Raw genomic sequence first — 23,351 nt, 5'->3', positions numbered from 1 at the left:
GTCATCATGGATTATGACGTCACCGTTGAAATTTCCGTTACGGCCGCCATCTTTAAAATCTTTATTTATTATCCGATTTAAATACAAAAATTTAAAATTTATAAAAAATTCATGTAATAAAATTTTAAAAAAATATTAAAAGAAATAACTTTTATGACACGGAGCTCGGAGTCCGCGGTTCGAACCCGGTGAGGGCAAAAAAATAAAAATGACGACCGATCCTTCCCCCGCGGTGGCTGCTGGCATACTGACTCCCACCACTTTTTTTTAAAGCATATATATCGTCACCTAGTATGACGTCATGTCCGCCATCTTGTCTTCGATGCTGGAAGCCATCATCATTGTATCGTCGGCGAGAGTGCGCTGATGACATGTTAGTTTGATTCTTATCCGCTAGAGTGCAGTAATCATTTATTATTATTGCTGTGACACCCGCCATCTTGAAATTTGGTTGCCCATCTTGAAAATCCGTAATTATTTAGCTAGAAATTCGGGAAAAGTTCCAAAATTCGTTAAATAAATCACTCATTAATTAACATATTGATTCGATCGATTCCCGTCCTCGGTTCGATACCCGATCGATGCAATAATGTTTAATTTTATGTAAAAAATAATAATTTCAATAAACCATGTTCAACATTCGTAAAGAGACTCTAAATCCTCTACGACCATCATCCTATCAGACATCAAGACCACCATATTGGAAATGCGTAATTTTAATGCTAGAGATTCGGGAAAAAGTTCAAAATTCATTAAATAAATTTGTAATCTATATACTGATTGATTAGATCGACTAAGGTCCTTGGTTCGATCCCTGGCCGATACAAAATAACTTTAATATATTAAAAAAGTACCACTAAAGTGGCAGGTTTGAAAAAATGAAAAACACCGCAAGTTCTTTTAAAAAAAACTTTTATTACATAAGTACTACACTACTACAAGTACAAAAAAAATGCACAGTCAAAGTACTAAAGTTTTGTGGATTCCTTGATTCAAACAGTCTTCTTAATGGATGAAGTAAGTCTTTTACGTGTTCTTAAATGTCTATTCAGTTGATCAGGTCGACATATTGGTACACCACAGTTTTCACACAAAGACGAATTATCGACTTCATTAAAAGGACAGTGATATATTTCGTGTCGTTGTGCACTTTGAATATTTGCCAATGTTTTGTTACAAAATATACACCTTGATTCCGATGAATGTACTGCCAGTCTATCACAATTCCTGAGGTGCCGTTTTAATCTTCCATATTGTACAAACTTGCTTAAACACCTGTTGCACTGATATTTAATGCGTTCAGAGTTATTACTACAATTGTGTATTACATGATCCCGTAATTCCAAGTTATTGATCTTCTCACAGTACGTGCAGTCGGGTGATGGAACACCGCTGGATGCTCCTTCCTTCATCAATGGCACTGGAATTGTTGACAACCATTGTAACACTGCTGACATGTTAACTTCTGAAGCCGTTGAGGTCTGCTCTGCAGAAGATTTTGCACGCGTCGAAATCTCCTGCTGTGCTGAGAGAGCAGGTGTAGCTGTAGACATCGTTGTCATCGTGCTCTGCACTGATGATGGTAGACGTTCGATCCAGGTTGGTGTAGATAGTGGTAATGATGCCATCGAGTTCTCAAGAATAGCTAGATACCGGTCTACTATGGTATACAAGTCTAACTATCCAATCCGTTCATCACCGCAGTCAGAGACGGACTGAAGTTCATATCACCAGGGTCTCACTTATATAGTCTCATCAGCTGGTACAACACATGAGTCAAAACAATAACCATGTTCATTATACTCGCACTTAACTTTCTCGGAGCATTTTTTATAATGAAGATGTAAGCTATCAAGACGTGAAATTAGTTTATTGCAGTTATTGCACTGAAATTGTATTCTTTTAACATTATTAGAACAACTGCTACTTTCATGTCTGCGAGCATTTGAGGTGATGTAAATGTAAATGATGCGTCACAGTATTTGCACTGACGCAATGTACGCTCTTCATTAGTGGAAGTATCCATTGCTGATGATAAAACTTCGGATGATGGTGGTATCACATCTGTTGAAATCTCCTCCAATGTTGACGTCGTCGTCTTTGCCAACGGGATCTGCACCTTCTCCGTCGTAGCTGTCGTAAAGGTTACCGTAGACGATGGTACAACCTCCGAGTTCGACGTTAAAGTCGGTAAAGATGCCATCGAGTTCGCAAGAACAGGTAATTACGCGATTTATGCACCAGATTAAACAAACTAGGTGATCCTTACACCGCCGACCTTTAGTAACAAACTGAGCGTTCTGCTGTCTAGGACTCGCTTATATACATGCACCGTATGGAATAATACGCTAGTCAAATCAAGAACCATCTACAATAATACTAGAGTCAAAACAACAATAAAAATAGAAGGACCATCAACGAAAAGGCAGCACATTTGGAAGCACCGTCAACGAAAAGGCAGCACATTTGGAAGCACCGACAACGAAAAGGCAGCACATTCGGAAGCACCGACAACGAAAAGGTAGCACATTTGGAAGCACCGACAACGAAAAGGCAGCACATTTCGAAGCACCGGCAACGAAAAGGCAGCACATTTAGAAGCACCGGCAACGAAAAGGCAGCACATTTGGAAGCACCGACAACGAAAAGGCAGCACATTTTGGATGCACCATCATAAAGGCAGCACATTTTGGAAGCACCATCGAATAAGGAAGCACATTTGGAAGCTCCATCAACCAAAAAAAAGACAAAAAGGAAGCACAAGTTATGAGATCTAAGTCTTAGTTAGAAATCAGAATATAAGAAAGAAAAATATTAAATTCTTATAATTTAAATTATTTATTTTATTTCTTTACATTATACAAATGCAAGTAAAACAAGCCATTATTGTATGTAGCCAGCTTTCCTCAGTTCCTTGAGTATGAAGGATATTTCTTTGATGCACGATTAGTTTCCTGCACAAAGCGAACCATGTAGAAGTCTTAGCCGGTCAACCAATATGTTTGGATCTTTCCATGATGTGTATTCATTCTCTTCTACCACCATCTTCCTTGCACGTTTATAATAAATATTATGATCTCTGGTGTCTTCCGTTTTACCACCAACCTCAGGGTAACTTTCATTTTTGAGACGATGATCATCACAAGCTTGATCAGATTTATTTAATATATCACGTCGTTTCCATCGTTTCGGTCTCAGGACACCGCCACATTCTTCGATCTTGTCAGCTTTAGGTGCTTCATCATAGTCTATGTCTTTGTCAACAGCCTCAGAGTCACTGTAACAATCACCGTAGAAGGAATCGTCTTCACCCAATTTACCGTAATAATTCGATGTTGATGATGTTGAAGTGTCTTCATCGTCTTCATGCTTCCTTTTTAGGAGTCCAAAATTTTTACAAAGTAGGAAAGATCTACTTGAATTCGGCTGGAATATATTCTCACTTTTCACATTAAAGATTCTTCCATTGTCTTCATTATTCCGTAAATCATCAACCTCCTTCAATTTAAGTTCTTTGTCGAGATCGGAAGAGCCAAGAAAATAATTGTCGTAATGCAGATCACTCTTCCTTAGTCTAGTAGATTCAACGTTGTACTCTAGCTTGTACGCAGGCTTGGCGTTACAAGTTCTGCCATGTCTTTTTAGGCTCTCTCTCCGCGTAAACGACTTGCTACATCGAACAAAACTTATCATATTGCGCAGTGGATTTTTAACATAGTCATTCTTCTCGTGTTGTCTTTTATTCTTTCTCAAGATAAAATCTTTGCTGCAAAACTTACACCTGTGTTCTTTCGATACAGCGTCAGATCCCAAATCGGAATGCATATTGACTCATGTGTTGTACCAGCTGATGAGACTATATAAGTGAGACCCTGGTGATATGAACTTCAGTCCATCTCTGACTGCGGTGATGAACGGATCGGATAGTTAGACTTGTATACCATAATAGACCGGTATCTAGCTATTCTTGAGAACTTGATGGCATCATTACCACTATCTACACCAACCTGGATCGAACGTCTACCATCATCAGTGCAGAGCACGATGACAACGATGTCTACAGCTACACCTGCTCTCTCAGCACAGCAGGAGATTTCGACGCGTGCAAAATCTTCTGCAGAGCAGACCTCAACGGCTTCAGAAGTTAACATGTCAGCAGTGTTACAATGGTTGTCAACAATTCCAGTGCCATTGATGAAGGAAGGAGCATCCAGCTGTGTTCCATCACCCGACTGCACGTACTGTGAGAAGATCAAAAACTTGGAATTACGGGATCATGTAATACACAATTGTAGTAATAACTCTGAACGCATTAAATATCAGTGCAACAGGTGTTTAAGCAAGTTTGTACAATATGGAAGATTAAAACGGCACCTCAGGAATTGTGATAGACTGGCAGTACATTCATCGGAATCAAGCTGTATATTTTGTAACAAAACATTGGCAAATATTCAAAGTGCACAACGACACGAAATATATCACTGTCCTTTTAATGAAGTCGATAATTCGTCTTTGTGTGAAAACTGTGGTGTACCAATATGTCGACCTGATAAACTGAATAGACATTTAAGAACATGTAAAAGACTTACTTCATCCATTAAGAAGACTGTTTGAATCAAGGAATCCACAAAACTTTAGTACTTTGACTGTGTATTTTTTTTTGTTCTTGTAGTAGTGTAGTACTTATGTAATAATAGTTTTTTTTAAAAGAACTTGCGGTGTTTTTTTATTTTCTCAAACCTGCCACTTTAGTGGTACTTTTTAAAATATTAAAGTTGTTTTGTATCGGCCAGGGATCTAACCAAGGACCTAAGTCAATCTAATCAATCAGTATATAGATTACAAATTTATTTAATGAATTTTGAACTTTTTCCCGAATCTCTAGCATTAAAATTACGCATTTCCAATATGGTGGTCTTGATGTCTGATAGGATGATGGTCGTAGAGGATTTAGAGTCTCTTTAGGAATGTTGAACATGGTTTATTGAAATTATTATTTTTTACATAAAATTAAACATTATTGCATCGATCGGGTATCGAACCGAGGACGGGAATCGATCGAATCAATATGTTAATTAATGAGTGATTTATTTAACGAATTTTGGAACTTTTCCCGAATTTCTAGCTAAATAATTACGGATTTTCAAGATGGCTGGCCAAATTTCAAGATGGCGGGTGTCACAGCAATAATAATAGATTACTGCATTCTAACGGATAAGAATCAAACTAACATGTCATCAGCGCACTCTCGCCGACGATACAATGATGATGGCTTCCAGCATCGAAGACAAGATGGCGGACATGACGTCATACTAGGTGACAATATATATGCTTTAAAAAAAAGTGGTGGGAGTCAGTATGCCAGCAGCCACCGCGGGGGAAGGATCGGTCGTCATTTTTATTTTTTTGCCCTCACCGAGTTTTAACCGCGGACTCCGAGCTCCGTGTCATAAAAGTAATTTCTTTTAATATTTTTATTAAAATTTCATGACATGAATTTTTTTATAAATTTTAAAATTTTTTTCATTAAAATCGGATAATAAATAAAGATTTTAAAGATGGCGGCCGTAACGGAAATTGCAACGGTGACGTCATAATCCATGATGACGTCAGAGGTTTATCGTAGGCTGTATACATGGATGCTTAAGCCTACATATGGACATTTCTAGCTGCTGGTATTTTTAAGGAATAAAACGGGAAATTTTCCCTCGAAACTGGAAATTTTTCCCTCGAAAACGAGAATTTTCAATTTATCAAAATTTTTGCGATTTTTTGGCGGAATTTTTTATTAAAAAAAATTGAAATTTTGGCGATTTTTGAGGAATTTTGGGCAATTTTTGCCCAATTTTGGCGGACTTTGAGGGTCACAGGTCAATGTCCTACTTGTCCCGTTACCCTGTGCCCCGTTACACTCATCCAAGATGGCCGCCGTGACGTCACAAATCTTAATTGGCTGACTAGCACCAAGCACCACACCCAGAACCCAGTCCCAGTAGCCCAATTGTATACTACTATGGTACAAAAAAATGGGTGAATATTTCGAAAGCAACTGTAGGGAGATCACAAAAGTTCGTAAATTCGTCTTTCTTTCTGTGCAGTGGAAAAAAGCGGTAACTACCCATGGATTATTGTGCGCGTACAGGTGAAGCTTTCAAAACTTCATTTCAGAACGCTCAAATTTAATGGTGTCTTTATCGCTGTCAGGTTTGTTTATGCTCGGTAAGGCTCTGCCAGGCAGATGATTGGCGACCAGAGTCCTCGGTAGCAGCCGGCATATCTTCATGACTGGCAGGCAGAGTCCACCGTAGCAGCCGGTATAGCTTCATGACTGGCGGGCAGAGTCCTCGGTAGCAGCCGGCATATCTTCATGACTGGCAGGCAGAGTCCTCGGTAGCAGCCGGCATAGCTTCATGACTGGCGGGCAGAGTCCTCGGTAGCAGCCGGCATAGCTTCATGACTGGTGGGCAGAGTTCTCGGTAGCAGCCGGTATAGCTTCATGACTGGCGGACAGAGTCCTCCATAGCAGCCGGCATAGCTTCATAACTGGCGAGCAGAGTCCTCGGTAGCAGCCGGCATAGCTTCATGACTGGTGGGCAGAGTCCTCGGTAGCAGATGACATATCTTCATGACTGGTGGGCAGAATCCTCGGTAGCAGCTGGTATAGCTTCATGACTGGCGGACAGAGTCCTCGGTAGCAGCCGGCATAGCTTCATGACTGGCGGGCAGATTCCACGGTAGCAGCTGGCATAGCTTCATGACTGGTGGGCAGAGTCCTCGGTAGCAGCCGACATAGCTTCATGACTGGTGGGCAGAATCCTCGGTAGCAGCCGGCATAGCTTCATGACTGGCAGGCAGAGTCCTCGGTAGCAGTCGTCGCCAAGAGGGACTCGTGGGGCGAGGGTCGTGGCTTCGATATTACGGTCGGACCAATGACGTGAGCGTGCCGCGACGTGTCTCATAGCTCGCTACACACGACCGAGTCCTTGAACAGTTCTCCAATCTCAGAGCCAAGCAGCGTGGATGTAACTTTCAGCTAGGCTTGAGAAAACGTGATTTTAGAGCGATTTCAAAGTAAATGGATTTTGTTTCTTACACACGATTCTGGTTACAAATGGTACCAACCCAAACGTTTGTCATCGTCTTGGTTAATGATTAAGCACCATTAACACACAATGAGCATTAGTTGAATTATTTGTCAGAATGTACAATACTTTCTATTTAACCATGATCACTACAAAGAAAAAAGTGTAACAGTTTTGGTTCTTTAATTATTTTTAACAGTAAGAATTTCGTACAACGATAGAAAATTGATAACATACGAGTTAAAATATGTTTTCTTTTAAATTGGTTTTATTTAGAGGAAGTTGGAGTTTACATATTGTCAAATACCTAATCAGGAAAGTGAAAAAATTGCACAAGTACAAGTAGGAATTGATCTATTTTACGTTTTGAAAGAGAAAAAATGTGTAACAGAAAATAATCAAAAACTAAACATAAAATGCAGTGTTATCTAAATATCATTTTGTTTGAAAGAATTTTGAAAAAAAAACTGCAAAAAAATTGCCTTAACTGATACGACTAACTGTTGACAGTTTTTACGTTATCTGAATCCGTTACAAATATGTTCTTATTTACACAAGATTCTGGTTACAAATGGTACCAACCCAAACGTTTATCATCGTCTCACACAGTGGCGTAGCCAGGATTTGTGTATGAGGGGTGTTAAGAAGCCTGCCCCCCCCCCCCCCCCACGTATTAAAGTGGGTGGTCCGGGGGTCCTCCCCCGGGAAAATTTGGATTTTAAGGTGTAAAATAGTGCTTTTTTAGCAGTTTTCGGTAATTAAATTTAAATACATTGTAATGGTAAAAATTTTATTAATTTTAATATGAAATTTGTTTGAGTGATGAATAATAAATTAATTAAAGATTTGGTGCTAAGGGGCGGGGGGGTGTTTGAACCCCTAACCCCCCCCCCCCCCCTGGCTACGCCCCTGGTCATACAAGCAAGGTTGATTATTTTTTCGTCATTGCTTTTATTTAAGGGCTATTTGTAACATTTTAATTCTACACCTCTCTTTAAATTGTTGCTCTGTACCAAATATTTTCGATGGATATTTACTAAGTGTGATATCATGGATGTAAAAATGCTCGAAGTCTTCATAATTATCATCATTTGGCGGCTTTCACTTACCCATATTACCCTAGGTGGACAATATTTGTGAGAGAGCAACAAATGCAAGAAAGGCAGCGAGTTAAAATTTTATAAATAGTACTTGGCTCAAAGTAATGACCGAGCATTAAGGTGGTTGGTGGCTTAATGGTGGTCGTTAATCTTGCAGGCCCTGTCGCGTCGCCTTAAGGGCGCATGTCCCATTCCAGGTCGTAAACTTACATTTACTTTCCACTTGCTGACTTTTTATGTGGCTGAACTTTCACAAAATTAATATATATATATATACCTATATATATATATATACCTATATATTGCATACTTTTTGAATAATAAGCAGGCAAAGTTTTTTTTTTTAACGTTTTCGTGCTGTATGGACAAGGAGAATGAAATGTGATATAAACATAGATCTTTTTAGGTTTAAAGTCAATTTTACCGGCAAATATGTGCCGTAGTCACAAGCATTGTCTTTAAAGCCATAACATTTCAGTATTTTATTTTATTTGGTTCTACTTATCCATATTTTGAGCAAAATATTTGTTAAAAATTCAACTTAGCCAGCTAATTATACAAAATGTATGCACACACACACATATATTCATTTTGTTGAAGTTCGGCCACTCAAAAGAGTTTACAAGTTGAACGGTATTAGACGTAAATGTGAAATAATGACCTCGAACGGGCAGGGCCGGTGCAAGGTAAATTGGTGCCCTAGGCGAAAAAACTTAACCCCCTCCCCCCGGCCGGACACCACAAAAAAAAATTTCCTTGCCTCAAAATACATCACGTAAACCTAAGATTTTGTCAACAATCAAATGTAAGCAGGCTTGTGTTTTTTTTTTTTTTTACTTTTTTACTTATTACAAATCATAAACAGGTCACCGTGGACTTTAAATAATTACTTATATCAATATAAACATTCCAAACTGTTACAAAAATCCATTTTCATCTAGTTTCAATAATCGTTAAACATATGATATGAGCTGTTATGTGTCGTGCTGCGCCGCCCCCAGCTACTTGGCGCCCTAGGCGGTTGCCTAGTTCGCCTGTGTGGACGCGCCGGCCCTGCGAACGGGAGGCGTCTGCAACACGCCAGCCAAGCCACGCGACCAAACGCGGCGGCCACGGGAGCGAGCGGGCCGTTCACTCGGCTGGTTTCCGGAGTACAGTTTATTCGCAGAGTGAAGTTTTGGAACGCGGCCCAGCGGCCGCGCGGCGCTGGCGCGAGCGGAGACACGGCCGCGCGCTCTGCGGTCTTCGGGTCGGGCGCAACGGACATGCAATGCGCGCCGGTTCCAGTGCCGGGGTCGCCATCTTGCATTCATATCACCCCGACCTTTGACCTCGACTTGCGACACCATAACGCTCCGAGTCGACTTTGACAACTCGATTCCAACTTGGATTCTTAAAAATTCCGCTTGCTCTCTCATTTTACTTGTGCAGCCGCCACTTTGGATTTCAAATATTATCAACAAAAAAATTTGGAATCTAAAATTTAAGATAAGCTCTTATATTGTCGCGGGTTGAAATTTTGCAGGGTTGTTGAAATCAAATTTAGGGACTTTACTGACGGGACTCTGGGCTGGCTGCTCTGTTCACTCGTCAGCGCAAGTGGCGTGACCAAGTAATTGGGGCACGGGGCCGGCGCGGCGCGCTGCGGGCTTGCAGAATTTTGTTTGTTTGTTTGGCCGCACGCTGGCGCAGCCACGGGCCGCAGTTGCTGGGGCGCGCTGTCGTAACAAGCCGCGCGGTGTGGCCTGCACATTGGGGTAGAGGGGGGGTAGTCTTCCCAGATGTTCTAGTTAGTTGTTTAGTAAATTTGACTTCAATAACGAGCTTTTGTTATGGTAGGCGCGGCAGGGCGCGCGAATTTAAGCGCAAGTGATTGGTGACTCAGGCTCACTCAGGCGGAGGCTATGCGTCTCACCTGTGGTCACGAGTTGTTAGTTCGTTCGTGATGTAGGAATTCAAGCTTTCGGGCGGAAGCTATGGTCGACGCCAGAGGCCACGAGTCGTTTAATTTAAGTTAGGTCATAATGTAGTCGTCAAGCTTTCGGGCGGAGGCTATGGCCCTCGTCAGGGGTCACGCGTCATAGTTTTTAAAATGTAATGTTCGTTCGGGATTTCAAGGGCAGGAGAGGCCCCTACGTTATTTTTTTAAAGTAATCGATCAAGAAAGGCTTTTCGGAAAATGTGAGTATGGACTTATCTTTGTTTTAATTTTAAGTATTAATTATGATTTGAGGTATTCGGAAGGACTAGGGAAGTGTTTAGTGAAGTTCTCTCATTCTCTCTCTTGTAAGGTCGTTCAATCGTTAAGGAAGTAAAGAGATTATTGTTTTAAATTGTAATCCTGCTATTTAAATGTTCTTTAAAATGATGTTGAGTATTTGACTTTAAGAATAAAATAATTTTAATTAAGTATTATGTTATTTTGCAAAATCTCCTTAGTTCAGCTCTCACCAGACATCCTGTACGGGATGACGAACCTATGATCCTAGGTACAGTAAAGTATTTTATGAAGTTAAGACTAGTTGATGCCAAGCGAGTTGTTTCTATGTAAAGAGCTACGATTCTCGCCCCCCCCTCTGAAGGTGGATCGTGACAGAAATGGCGGTGGCACCGGCTAGGTGTTCGTGACAGAAATGGTGGAGGCGCCGGGTAGGTTCTATTTCTGGAGAGAGAGAGAGGTAGATTTTTATGTTTATTATTAAGTTAGTTTCAGCTTCTGATAGCAGGTTATTAAGAGTTTACTTGAGGAGAGGATTACGGAATTTTAGTCTATAGTGGAGGAAGTCTTTGAGATTTTTTTTTTGACGTAACAGATGTTTATTTGAGGATACTTGTAAGGATAAAGTTTATAGTGATAAGTTGTTTTAAGTCGTTGAATTTATTGTAGATTTATATCGGGGATTATTACGTGAGGAGAATACGTTATAAGTTAAATGCTTATTAGAGATAATGCAAGTGGTTTAATTTAATTGAAGTTCATTTTAAGATTGTAGGTTAAGAGAATTATAATTTAAAATAAAGTTTTTTGTCGTAAATAGGAATTATTTTCAAGAGAAGTTTGTTTTGTTTTCGTGCGCGTAGGAGACGAGACGTACGAATTAAATCAGTCGAGGGAAGGATAAACGTTAGAAAGGAATTAAAGAGAAAACGAGAGTTTATGTAAAAGAGAGTTATAGAATTTATAGTGATGTTTTGTTTTAATTAGAAAAATGTTGAGAGTTGTTTCAGAACGACACGTCAGTGGACGTGGCAGAGTGAACACGTGACGGGGAGGTGCTGAGACCTAGCGGAGAACGGAGGAACCGCAAGCGAGGGTTGGCGCACCTGATGGAATTCGGTGACGTCACGGGCTCATACGGAGACGTGGACAGGCCGTGACCTTGTTTTGATCAGCTGTACGGTAACTTAGCGATAAGAAAATAGACTATTGGTTAAATAAATTTAAATTTAAGTGTGTTTTAGGAGAAGAGGAACTTTCAGTATGTAAGTAATTTAATTTAAGAAGTGTATGATGTATAGGCTAGAAGTGTTTCGTTGTAAGTTGTTTATGTTTTTGTTAGTTAAATTCTACCTCGGTTTTAAAAATATTTTTTTGGGATTTGTAAACATTATTAAGGAGGTACACTATAAAATCGATAAGCATTGAGAAAAGTGGGAAGGATAGTTTTTGTGTGTAGAGGGAATTTACTCCAAGGGAACAGAGAGACAAAATTAATGTTTTCTTTAGGGCGAGGGACCCTAAGGTGAGGTGTTGTGTCCCTGGGAAGTAGGGATTGTAGAACAGACCCATAGGAGATGGGCTATCTACGTGAATTAAGGGTTAGGAGAATCCTGAGTGTTGTTAGTAGTTTGGGGCAGGAGTTCCCCATGGTAGTACCGAAGTGGCTATCCTGTATGGGATAGGGTACCATTTCAATGAAGTTTGTTGGTGGGGTTAGAGCCCCCTGTGTAGTGGGCCTATAGCAGATAGGCACTACAGTGAAATTTTTGGTTATTTTGTGAGGTAAATTCCCTGGAGGTTAAGTAAGATTGGATTCAGTTAGGAAGGAGGGAAATGAGAAACATTGCTGTAGAGAGTTAGTGTACTTGCCTAATGTGAAATTGAATTTTACTAAATTAATTTAGGAGAAAGTTTTGTTCGGTAAATAAATAATAATGGAAGATAGCTAGATAATTAATTAATTTTTTTTGAGTAAGGTGTTTTAAGTAATGAAATAAAATAAGGTGAAGTAATTTGAATAATTGGGGAGGAGTTTCTTTAAGAGTTTAGATAATTGTTTTTGAATTTATTGAGATATTCAGCCAGTGAAGTTTGAGTGTGAGAGATACAGTGAGATTTTAAGGAAATCGGTTGTTTATTAATTAGGACAAATGAGATTTTATGATTAAGAGTCAGTAAGCATAGTTAAAATTTACGACATGATATTTGTTGACAGTTTACAGTTATTAAGGAGAAAACAGAGTAATCTATTTATTTTTATTTTAATGGTTTGAAGATAAGATTATGAATTTTTTTTTTTGAAAGTTTCTTGGGCATGTTTGAATAATTTTTATTTGGATTTTAAGAAATTACAGAGAAAATTTAATTGATTTACATTAGTTTGGAAGTATGGAGGTTTAGTGTTCGATTAGCCCTAACTTGATGGTCGGATCCCAAAAGAATGCCGTAAAACCGATAGCCAATTGAGAGGAATGCGGTAGGCGCTTGTGTAGAGAGGGGTTGTGGGAAAACTCCTTGGGACTGATGGCAGATCAGGGGCCCTAAATAGTGTGTGATGCTGTAAAACCAGTGCAGAGAAAGCCTGGTATGCTTAAATTTTTGGGCACAGGTTATGTAAACCTGGGGTTCCATGGGATTTAGTCATGTTAGCTGCTGTGAGACATTAAGATTTCCAGGCTCCATAGTAAATTCAATGTAAATTTTTGTTTTCTTAAAATAATAAATTTGTTTTTAATTTTTTTTGAGATATTTGATTTGTAACAGTGAATACAGACCCCGAGGAATAAGAGTTGTCATGCTGTGAGAGGAGAAGGTGGTAGGCCTAAAAGGGTACAGGCACCACAGAGGTTATGTGCATTGCATAATTTAAATATAAGGAAACTTGAGAATTTGAAATTTTGTTGTTGGGTTGTACACCCATAAGAAGAGTATAGGCAGAATTTTTATTGTTATGAGATGTCTAATTTAATTGAAAAGAAGAAAGTTTAAAGATGCAAGGTAACATTATTATTGTAATAATTGAAAGAGATTAAGAGGTAGAGAGAAATAGGCAGTTTTTGTTTGTAAGTACTAAAGTTTACATATAGAAATTTAGTAACTAAGAATGAATAATAAGTTAAGTCTAGTGTAAAAGTTTTTTTTTAAGTTTGTTAAGTTAAGAGTCACAAGTAAATTTTTTTTTTAGAGAGAATGTCTTTGATAGGAAGTATTAGAAACTTATGGGAATTTTAGGGTAACATAAATAATGTAGGTAATGAATAATAAATAGATGGTAGGTCTTAAGTTAGGATTAACATTTGAAGCAGAATTTAATTAAGAAGAAGGAAAATAAATAGGCCTAATGAAAAGAACAAAAAAGGATTTTATGGTAAAGCATTTTTTTTAAGTAATAAACAATGAATAATAATGTTGTTTCAGGGTAATGTGTACTAATAATACAATTTTTTTTTTAGGACCAAAGAACAGGAATTATGTAATTTAAATTAACATGTATTTTTGAAACTGTTACAGATTCCTTAAGATGAGCTGAGCAGCAGTCCAGTTTACAAGATGACAAGAGTTCGAGAGACAAGATACAAGATCACTGAAACAAGAGCCAAGACTGAAGATACAAGAGAAGAGAAAGCTGGCAGCCATGGACTTACAAGTGGAGATTAATAAGGTCATGTAAAGTTTTATTTTTTTATGGAAGACAGTAACTGGAGTTTTTTTGTTATAAACATTATTTACAGAACTTTTTAGGTTATAGTAATGTAATGGAACTAGTGAGTTGTGGTAGCTGTCAAAAAGAACTAATACCTTAAGTTTAATTTTTAAAGTTAATTTTCTTAATTTACAGAGGGATTAGTAGTTTTTTTTAAACCTTATTTAGGTTGGAATTTAAATACAATAGCTTATTATAAATGTGTACGAACAGTTCAAGTTCACAGTACTGATAGGTAGGTCAGATGATCTTATTGATTTTGATGATTTGTTGTTTTGAGTTGATTTTTAAGTGTTGTGAATTAGACAATGAAATAGTTCTGAAAACTTAAATTATTTCAAGCTAAGAAATAGTAAAGTTAATTGTAACTCAAAGGACACCAGAATTTAATTTTTTTTTTGAATTAGTAATGTTTGAAAATTTTATACTTTACAAGAAAGGTTATAAACAAACAGATCGGATGGAACAAGGATGCAGTAAATCACAATTTCATTTAGAATTATTGATTAGCTTTTGAGGTTATGAAGTAAAAGTAATTATAGTTTAAAAGTTTGAATAAAAAAAAAATGTTTTTTTTTATTTGTTTGAAATAGAAAGTTTAAAAGTTAATTAGTCATGATCTAGGTGGGTGATGAGGTGGGAATTGGCCACTCTTTTTCCCTATAACCTCCCTAACATGGCCTTCTATTACAACTAACAGAAATAAAGAAGAAGAAAAATGAAGAATTATTAGTTAGAATGTTTCTTTCATGAAGATACCTGATGAACTTTTACTGTTTGGAAGAATAGAAGCAAGATTAATCAGATGTTTTACTCAGAAGAAGAAGAAGAAGAAGATAAAGCAGTTTTATGACTCGACAAGCCAGAGATTGGTGTTTCCCCTCTGCGCTTCTATTGACTACGTTGTTTACTCTCATGGGATAGCTGGTTCGGCACCATGGAGAGAGATTGGTGGGCATTGTGGTTGCCCCCAGAAGAAAAGAAGAGTAGAAGAGGTTATGGGTGGGTCATGTGAACTGACCTTCAACCCAGTTACTTCGTGGGGACTATTTGCTGTATAGAGAAGATCAAGACTCAAGAGTTAGGGAAAATCATTGGAGGTCATGTTTCCCTTCCTTAAGTTTTTCCTATCAAATTATTTGCCTGATTAGATTATGCTAAGGGTGGGATACTTTATGTTAGCAGTTGAATTAATTAATTTTATTTTTTTGTGTGTTTGCATCCTTGCCCATCGATTGCAGTTTAGTAGTTAGTTTTGTATTTGTCAGGCGTGATGGTAATGCCTGTTGATGATGTTTCAGAATTGTAATCTGTTCGTGATGAGGATGGCACAACTCCGAAGCAGATGTGGGGAGAAGTTGTGAGCTGCCCTGGAAGCCAGTCCAGTAGCTGTTGGAGTTGAGTGGTGTTTGCTGATGGCCAGCCCAGGGAGCTACTCTTCTCGACAACACTGACTTCGAGGAGTTGCACCAACCTTCACGAGATAAGAGTTTAATTAATTGAAACACTGTAAGGACACTTAATTTTTTTTGAAGAACGAAAGAAGTATGGTATTAAACGGAAACCGAAAAAAAAAAAATAATAATAATTATCAAGAATTTGCACATTGTTTAACGAATACTGAGAAACTAAGAACAGTAATTTAATTTGTAAAGAGAGCTTCACTAACAGAACAATTTTTTTAGAATTGAGAACTCGAGCCTCTGAAGGTTCCTGTGAGAACAAACCAGATAAAAGTTTTACATTTAATTTTATGAATACTTGTTGTTTTAAAATAAATCTTATGCAGAATCTAGATGTATGTTCAGACAGCAAGGAACTAAGAAAATTATTATTTTTGTGAAATGAGGAATTTATAGTTATGGTTTAATGGAAAAAGACAATTTGTAATTTTGAGGTAGCTCGATGGGGCTCGAGCTCTGTGAGGGGAGGGTTATGTCGCGGGTTGAAATTTTGCAGGGTTGTTGAAATCAAATTTAGGGACTTTACTGACGGGACTCTGGGCTGGCTGCTCTGTTCACTCGTCAGCGCAAGTGGCGTGACCAAGTAATTGGGGCACGGGGCCGGCGCGGCGCGCTGCGGGCTTGCAGAATTTTGTTTGTTTGTTTGGCCGCACGCTGGCGCAGCCACGGGCCGCAGTTGCTGGGGCGCGCTGTCGTAACAAGCCGCGCGGTGTGGCCTGCACATTGGGGTAGAGGGGGGGTAGTCTTCCCAGATGTTCTAGTTAGTTGTTTAGTAAATTTGACTTCAATAACGAGCTTTTGTTATGGTAGGCGCGGCAGGGCGCGCGAATTTAAGCGCAAGTGATTGGTGACTCAGGCTCACTCAGGCGGAGGCTATGCGTCTCACCTGTGGTCACGAGTTGTTAGTTCGTTCGTGATGTAGGAATTCAAGCTTTCGGGCGGAAGCTATGGTCGACGCCAGAGGCCACGAGTCGTTTAATTTAAGTTAGGTCATAATGTAGTCGTCAAGCTTTCGGGCGGAGGCTATGGCCCTCGTCAGGGGTCACGCGTCATAGTTTTTAAAATGTAATGTTCGTTCGGGATTTCAAGGGCAGGAGAGGCCCCTACGTTATTTTTTTAAAGTAATCGATCAAGAAAGGCTTTTCGGAAAATGTGAGTATGGACTTATCTTTGTTTTAATTTTAAGTATTAATTATGATTTGAGGTATTCGGAAGGACTAGGGAAGTGTTTAGTGAAGTTCTCTCATTCTCTCTCTTGTAAGGTCGTTCAATCGTTAAGGAAGTAAAGAGATTATTGTTTTAAATTGTAATCCTGCTATTTAAATGTTCTTTAAAATGATGTTGAGTATTTGACTTTAAGAATAAAATAATTTTAATTAAGTATTATGTTATTTTGCAAAATCTCCTTAGTTCAGCTCTCACCAGACATCCTGTACGGGATGACGAACCTATGATCCTAGGTACAGTAAAGTATTTTATGAAGTTAAGACTAGTTGATGCCAAGCGAGTTGTTTCTATGTAAAGAGCTACGATTCTCGCCCCCCCCTCTGAAGGTGGATCGTGACAGAAATGGCGGTGGCACCGGCTAGGTGTTCGTGACAATATTTTTGAGCCCGGAGTCCTCATTTCGATTCCACCGAGGGCAATGCATTAAAATTATTAAATATTTGTTTCCCAAATATATATAATAAATTAACAAATGTATATTAAATATATAAAATTTAAAATAAGGAATTACGCAATCGAGTTTGAGGTTGGCGGTTCAAACCAGGTGAGGGTAATTTAAAAAAAATTGAGAGTGCATGAGAAATACAAGGTGGCGGAATCTTCTAGGATAGAAGATTGCGGCCATGAATCAAAAATTGGGGGTTTGGAATGTTTTAGAATATAAGATGGCAACCTCGATTTAAACAAAAAGTGCAAATTTATTTAGGTAAAAAAGGAATCCGGGTATCAAATTCCAATCAGAGAATCACGTTACAAAGTGATCGGAGATCAAGGTCAAAGGTCAAGTTCGACGGAATCCAAAATGGCGACCCCGGCACCTAAAATCCACAATCCACCCGTGGAACCTGCGCTTGGACCGGCCAGTACATGCTACTGACAGGTCTTACGGAAACGTCCTCCACGTCTCTCACTTGCGGGGAAAAAAATGATATTTAGAGCCCGCCGGGAAAGTATGTGTGATGCCCTTGGCGGGAGTCGTCACGTGACGTAGGGAGAGTCGTGGCTTCAATGCCGACAACCCGGCGCGACACACGTGGTTGAGCTGCGAGTGGGCAGCCAAGAGGCCTTGGACCTCCATGCTTAACCGGGCCACATTAAGGCTCGTTCTCATGCGCCATGTTCAAACTTTTTCCCCTTTTCCCATCATAACTTTTATTTAACGTTTGTTTGACGTGACAACGTCTTATAAATCGATGAACGCCTGCTGCACGCACGAAAAAGTGTCCCGTTACGCTGTGTCCCGTTAAGCTCATTGTACGCTTGCGCCGCATCTATCTCGCTTCCACTCGATTGGAACAACCATCGATTTGACTTTTTCGAGGCACATTAAACTTGAAACACTCCCATTCGTTTCCTACTTTTCCTATCATCTTCCTATCCTTAACAGAATAACACAGATTGGAAGAAGTTAAATAGCAAACATGTATAAAAGTTATAGTTAAAATAATCTGTTCGTTAATGTAATAAACACATTTGAATTAATGAATGCAAATAAAAGTAAATTTATCAATTAAATTGTAGATTTCATTTCACTCCTTCTTTGTATCCATACAAAATAGTGATATTTGAATAAAAATGATTAAATTGTATTCATAAAAGTATGCAATCATTTCATCAATGTTTTGTTATGACGTCACGTTAAACTATCGTCCGTAAACTGACTTTACAGACAACCAATTTTTATTTTTTTTTTAAAGATTTCAAATCGATATCTCCCTTGCGTTTGTTTTCCGGTCGCCAATATTTTCACAGATATTCACTTGGTGTAATATCATGTGTGTAAAAAAAAAACGCGCAGGTCATCGTAGTTATCACCAGTTGTGCGACATTTTACAGTCATGACATCACACTAAGAGTGTGTCCGTTGGAAATATTAGTGGCAGAGGAACAAATGTGAGGAATAGCTATTTAATAAAAGAAATGACGTAGAAACAAATGAAGGTGTCGCGTGAGACCGAGCCTGAAGCCCCTGTCGTGTGGCACTGTGCTGCCCAGAGCGTGTCGAGACTTGCATGCCGACTGTTCCGCGTAGGTCGTCATTTGTCCTCGTTGTTAACTTGGCCGTGGTGTTGCGAGCTGTGGCCCAGGCCTACACGCCTAGTCATGCTGGGATTAGGCTGGAGACCGGAAAAATTCGCGAATTCATTTCGCGATAGGCTAAAATACAAATAGTTATAGTAGTTCAGTGCTGCCTCTGCTATTGGCTCACAACTCACATGGATTACTCTGGGCCAATGAGAAACACCCAACCAAAGCTTTATCGAATCACAGGCTGCTACGTTGGGACGTCTCACAAGACAGCAGCCAATGAGTGGGTGGCATTTGACCGAGTGTACGTAGAACTATGGAGTTCATCCTACAGGTCATTGAACCCGCGAATTTTTCCGGTCCCTAGGGATTACTCATGCAGGTAGATGTTCGCATGCGTCGTGTGCTTTTAGCGAGCGTTGGACAGCCACGGCAGCGATTGAACACAATACTATAGAGCTGTAGCAAACCGTATGTATTCGGTACTGAGTAACGGGTGCGCCATCTAGTACCGAGTAACGTAACGTTACACACGAACGCATTTCGTTACTCGCATTTTTCGTAGTATGGAACAGTTCACTTGTATTCTACACTTTACCTATTAAATCAAATTAAATTTAGAATGACTTAAACACAAGTCTGGTTCAAAATACGGAAAAGTGAAAAAATGCACCTTACGCAGTTTGGTATGTAATGTATAAGTACCTATGTTCTCTACAAGTTACGAATGTTGCGACGCCGCGGCGTCCTACTGTACATGTACGCAATACGACTCGATTCGTTGTTCTAACATAACATAGCATGTTATGAGTAGGGGCAGGCATTTTTCGCGAAAAGATCTTAACACTTATTAGACTGCAACAAGGTGTACCCGCACCTGTGGTTTCTTCCTTGTGATTGGCGGCCGTCTGCGAGAAAAGTCGTTGCTTATTTGATCGAGCCACTAGGATGCGTTTACTTCCACACTGAATCAGTGTGATTGGTGTTGTTACAATCGATATGTATCTGGGAGAAACTCACCCAATCACGAAACACAGACGATGCTACAGTGTTTTAACTTTCATCTAGTCCCGAAATCTTTTCGCGAAATCTGCATGCCCCTAGTTATGAGTAGAGATACGGAAATTTCGCGCATTCATTTAGTCGCAAGTTAGAATGCAAACCTTCACACTCTCGCACTATGTTCATGATTGGACAGCAGTTATTTGGACACGCCCCTCCACGACAGTGAGCCAACGATGCCCGCTAGGAGAGACGTAAGCGAATCAGCTAGTGCCAATTAACAAGTATAACTGTTCTCACTAAGAAATCAACCAATGGATAAGCAAACATCGGTTTATCACACCTATGACTTTGAATTCTACCCTGAGGACAGACGAATTCGCGAAATTTCTGGGTCTCTAGTTATGAGGTATAAGAAGTAACGAGTAACGTACTGATAGGATAGTAACGAGTACTAATTGTTATAGTAACGAATACATACGGGTACGCTTTTATTCGTTACTTTTACACCTCTACAAGACTATAGTCCGGCAACTTTGTTTTCGACCTGCGCAGTCACGTGATTCTAGCGGAGTGGAGTGGAGGGGATCAGTTGCCAGTTGCGCGCTGCCTGGATACGCCGCTCCCGAGATAGTGCTTCGCAGGTCGGTTTACACGATGCGGTGTCGCGTTAGTGGAAATACCTTTAAGCCACATCGCGAAGAGAGTGAAGTGTGTTCGTGTACGTTGTCCTTGAAGGAGGAGTGGCCCTCCCCTACCTGCAGACGATTCATGGGGGAAGGAGGGGTAGGTGTTAGGGAGGGAGGAGCCGCGCGGAATGGAAATGTCCAATGTCAATTACTAAGTTGCCGGGTTATAACTCCCCTATCTTAAATTTAGATGAAAACTTTGTAACGTTTGACCCAGGTAAAAAAAAAAACCTTCACAGACACAGGGGAAAAACCCCTACAGTCATGCGTCTGGATGAAGAGATGGTCAGAGCAGGAAAGTCTCCCGTGAGGGGGTTTGGACACTCAGACGCGAGGGCCGCTCAGTGTTGTGTGTCCGGTCGAAGACGGGAATCCTTCTTTTCACAGACGAGAGAGCCAAACGCCCGATCGTGCATCTTCGTTTATTTTTTGTTCATTGTAAATACATATGGCGGTGTTGATAAAAGGATACTAATGGTCAATTAGGTTAGGTTAGCTACATTATAAATACTTTAAAACATTGTGGACGGTTGATTTGGTTAGGATAGCTACATAAAAGATACGGGAAAAAAGCATGAACTTCGGGGAACTTCGGGTTTTGACTCTCTCGTCTGTGAAAAGAAGGCTTCCCGTCGAAGACACGCAGCACGGCCCGGGGGTCAATGAGCCGTGCGCGGCCGGACGTCCTCGCTCGACTGGCACGGGAAGCCTCGATTCACTCGTCCTTCTGAACATACCCGAATGCTCACGTTGGCAAGCCTTCTTTCAACAGACGAGAGAGCCAAACCTCCGATCGTGCATCTTCGGTTTTTTTTTGTTCATTGTAAATAAATATACAACTCATTACGTTAGCTACATTATAAATACTTTAAAACATTGTGAACGGTTGATTTGGTGAGGATAGCTACATTAAAGATACTGTGAAATCTTGTAAACGGTTTCCCCCAAATAAATACACCTGTGTGGTACGAAAAAAAAAAAGCGAGCATGAACTTCGGGGAACTTCGGGGTTAGCTCTCTCGTCTGTGAAAAGAAGGCTTGCCAACGTGAGTATTCGGGTATGTCCAGAAGGACGAGTGAATCGTAGCCTTCCCCGACTGGCACTGCCACGGCGTCGCTCCAGTCTGTGTCTGAGTACGTGGATACGGCCGAACACGGCATCCTACTGTCATTATTTCAAGCCAAGAAACCTTCGACTGTATTAATACGAATAATATGCTTTGCCTCTGTCTTCGTTTAGTGTAACTTAACGTCACCTCAGTTAAAGCGAGAAAGAAATCGAAACAAAAGACTTGGAAATTAAATTTATTAACTTTATTATGTTTTTTTTTGCAAAATATTGGTGCATAAATAATATTCTAAACTTATTTTTATTTCAAAAATTCTGATTTATTTAAAAACTTCTTTTTATGAAAAATTATATATTTTTTAATGTCACCTGACTGTAAACACGTCACGTATTTCTACACGACATACTGTAGATAAACAATGACAGGTATTATTTCGTACATGCTTAGCTTTGTGCTGTTCTTTTGTTACCTAATTTAACTGCCAGGGCCACATGCAAAGCAATGGAAAAGTGCACCAACAGTTTGAAAAAAAAAGCGTTAAAATCTCCAGTAAATGGCCGGACATGGAGCGCAACCTGTTTTCGCCTCTCGCTACCGAAAATATCTGCAGCTGCACTGTTTTCATAACAATAATTGTCATTGTAAGATTTTTTAATGAGCGTGGTGTGATGTTTGTAAAAATACGTGGTTATTGTTTGAAATGGGGAATATACAATTTTTTTTGGTTGTATCACAGAAGATTAAATTTAATGAGTGACATTCAATTATAATATGGCACTAAAATTACATATATATATATATATATATATATATATATATATATATATATACCATTATCGTTTATTTAATTTCAGAAATTACAACTAAGTACCATAATCCACAAATCATTGCCTTATTATGAACACAAACAAATAGTGTGTGGTTTTTCATAATTTGGTAGACTACTTATATTTTAAAGATGCATAGAATTAAAATAAAGTATTTATGTTGGATTTCCTATTGTTTAGTATAGTAACCTGAAAATAAAAGTGTTATTAGTGCTGCCCTAATATTTTTGTTGGTATATATTGATAGTTATTACAATTTGTATAGTGTGGCATGCCTGAACTCAGTGTTTGCATACAGCAGTCATTCATTCAGCGGTTTGACTAAGTATGCTTCTAAAAATATGCTGCTTGGATGTAAATTTAAATTTTTAGTTACATAGATTTAGTAAAAAAATCACCAAGCCATAGTAGTGAATATAGACTGTATGTTTTTATTTTTAGCATGCTTGGACGTACACTAATGGTATCGATATGAATAGCGTCCTGAAAGGATTTCCTGAGTGCCTCCAAGCAGATATCTGTTTGCATCTCAACAGGAATCTGCTTAGTAATTGTTCTGCCTTCAATGGCGCCTCGCCAGGCTGTTTGAGGTATGTGTGTTTCATTAAAAATTCTTCACGAGCAAAGTAGTTTCCGCGCTGGTTGTGTACATGGCATTGTATTAACACAATGATGTTCCTCAGGCAAATCTGCTGAATTGAGGCAATTGGTTAGTTCAGAGATGCGAGTTGATAGTTTGTCTGAAAAGACCAGGTTCCTGCAACATTTCTAGCATTCTTATTTAATACTTTGCAATTTACAGTTTTGAAATACCAGCACAATTAAAAAAAATTAAACTAATAATGTTGATGTTGCATTAATGGTTAGTTGCTATAAACAAATACCTTCTCTGAGCTACGAGACAATGATAAAATACAATCTGTCAAGCAATGTTGTCAC

General features: G+C 39.2%; 1 protein-coding gene across 3 annotated transcripts in view; it reads left to right on the top strand.

The window, feature by feature from the left end:
- Positions 1 to 23,351, top strand: part of LOC134529546 (potassium voltage-gated channel unc-103) — a 408,698-nt gene that overhangs the window by 310,162 nt on the left and 75,185 nt on the right. For all 3 annotated transcript variants that reach the window (XM_063363748.1, XM_063363750.1, XM_063363749.1), the window contains one exon: positions 22,854 to 23,002. In XM_063363748.1, coding sequence (XP_063219818.1) covers positions 22,854 to 23,002 — 149 coding nt within the window. The remainder of the gene's footprint in view (positions 1 to 22,853; positions 23,003 to 23,351) is intronic.

The sequence above is a fragment of the Bacillus rossius genome, chromosome 2 (assembly GCF_032445375.1).
Source record: "Bacillus rossius redtenbacheri isolate Brsri chromosome 2, Brsri_v3, whole genome shotgun sequence".
In the NCBI taxonomy this organism is placed as follows: domain Eukaryota; kingdom Metazoa; phylum Arthropoda; class Insecta; order Phasmatodea; family Bacillidae; genus Bacillus; species Bacillus rossius.
The sequence above is the reverse complement of the archived record's forward strand: the minus strand, read 5'-3'. Positions and strand labels throughout refer to the sequence as shown.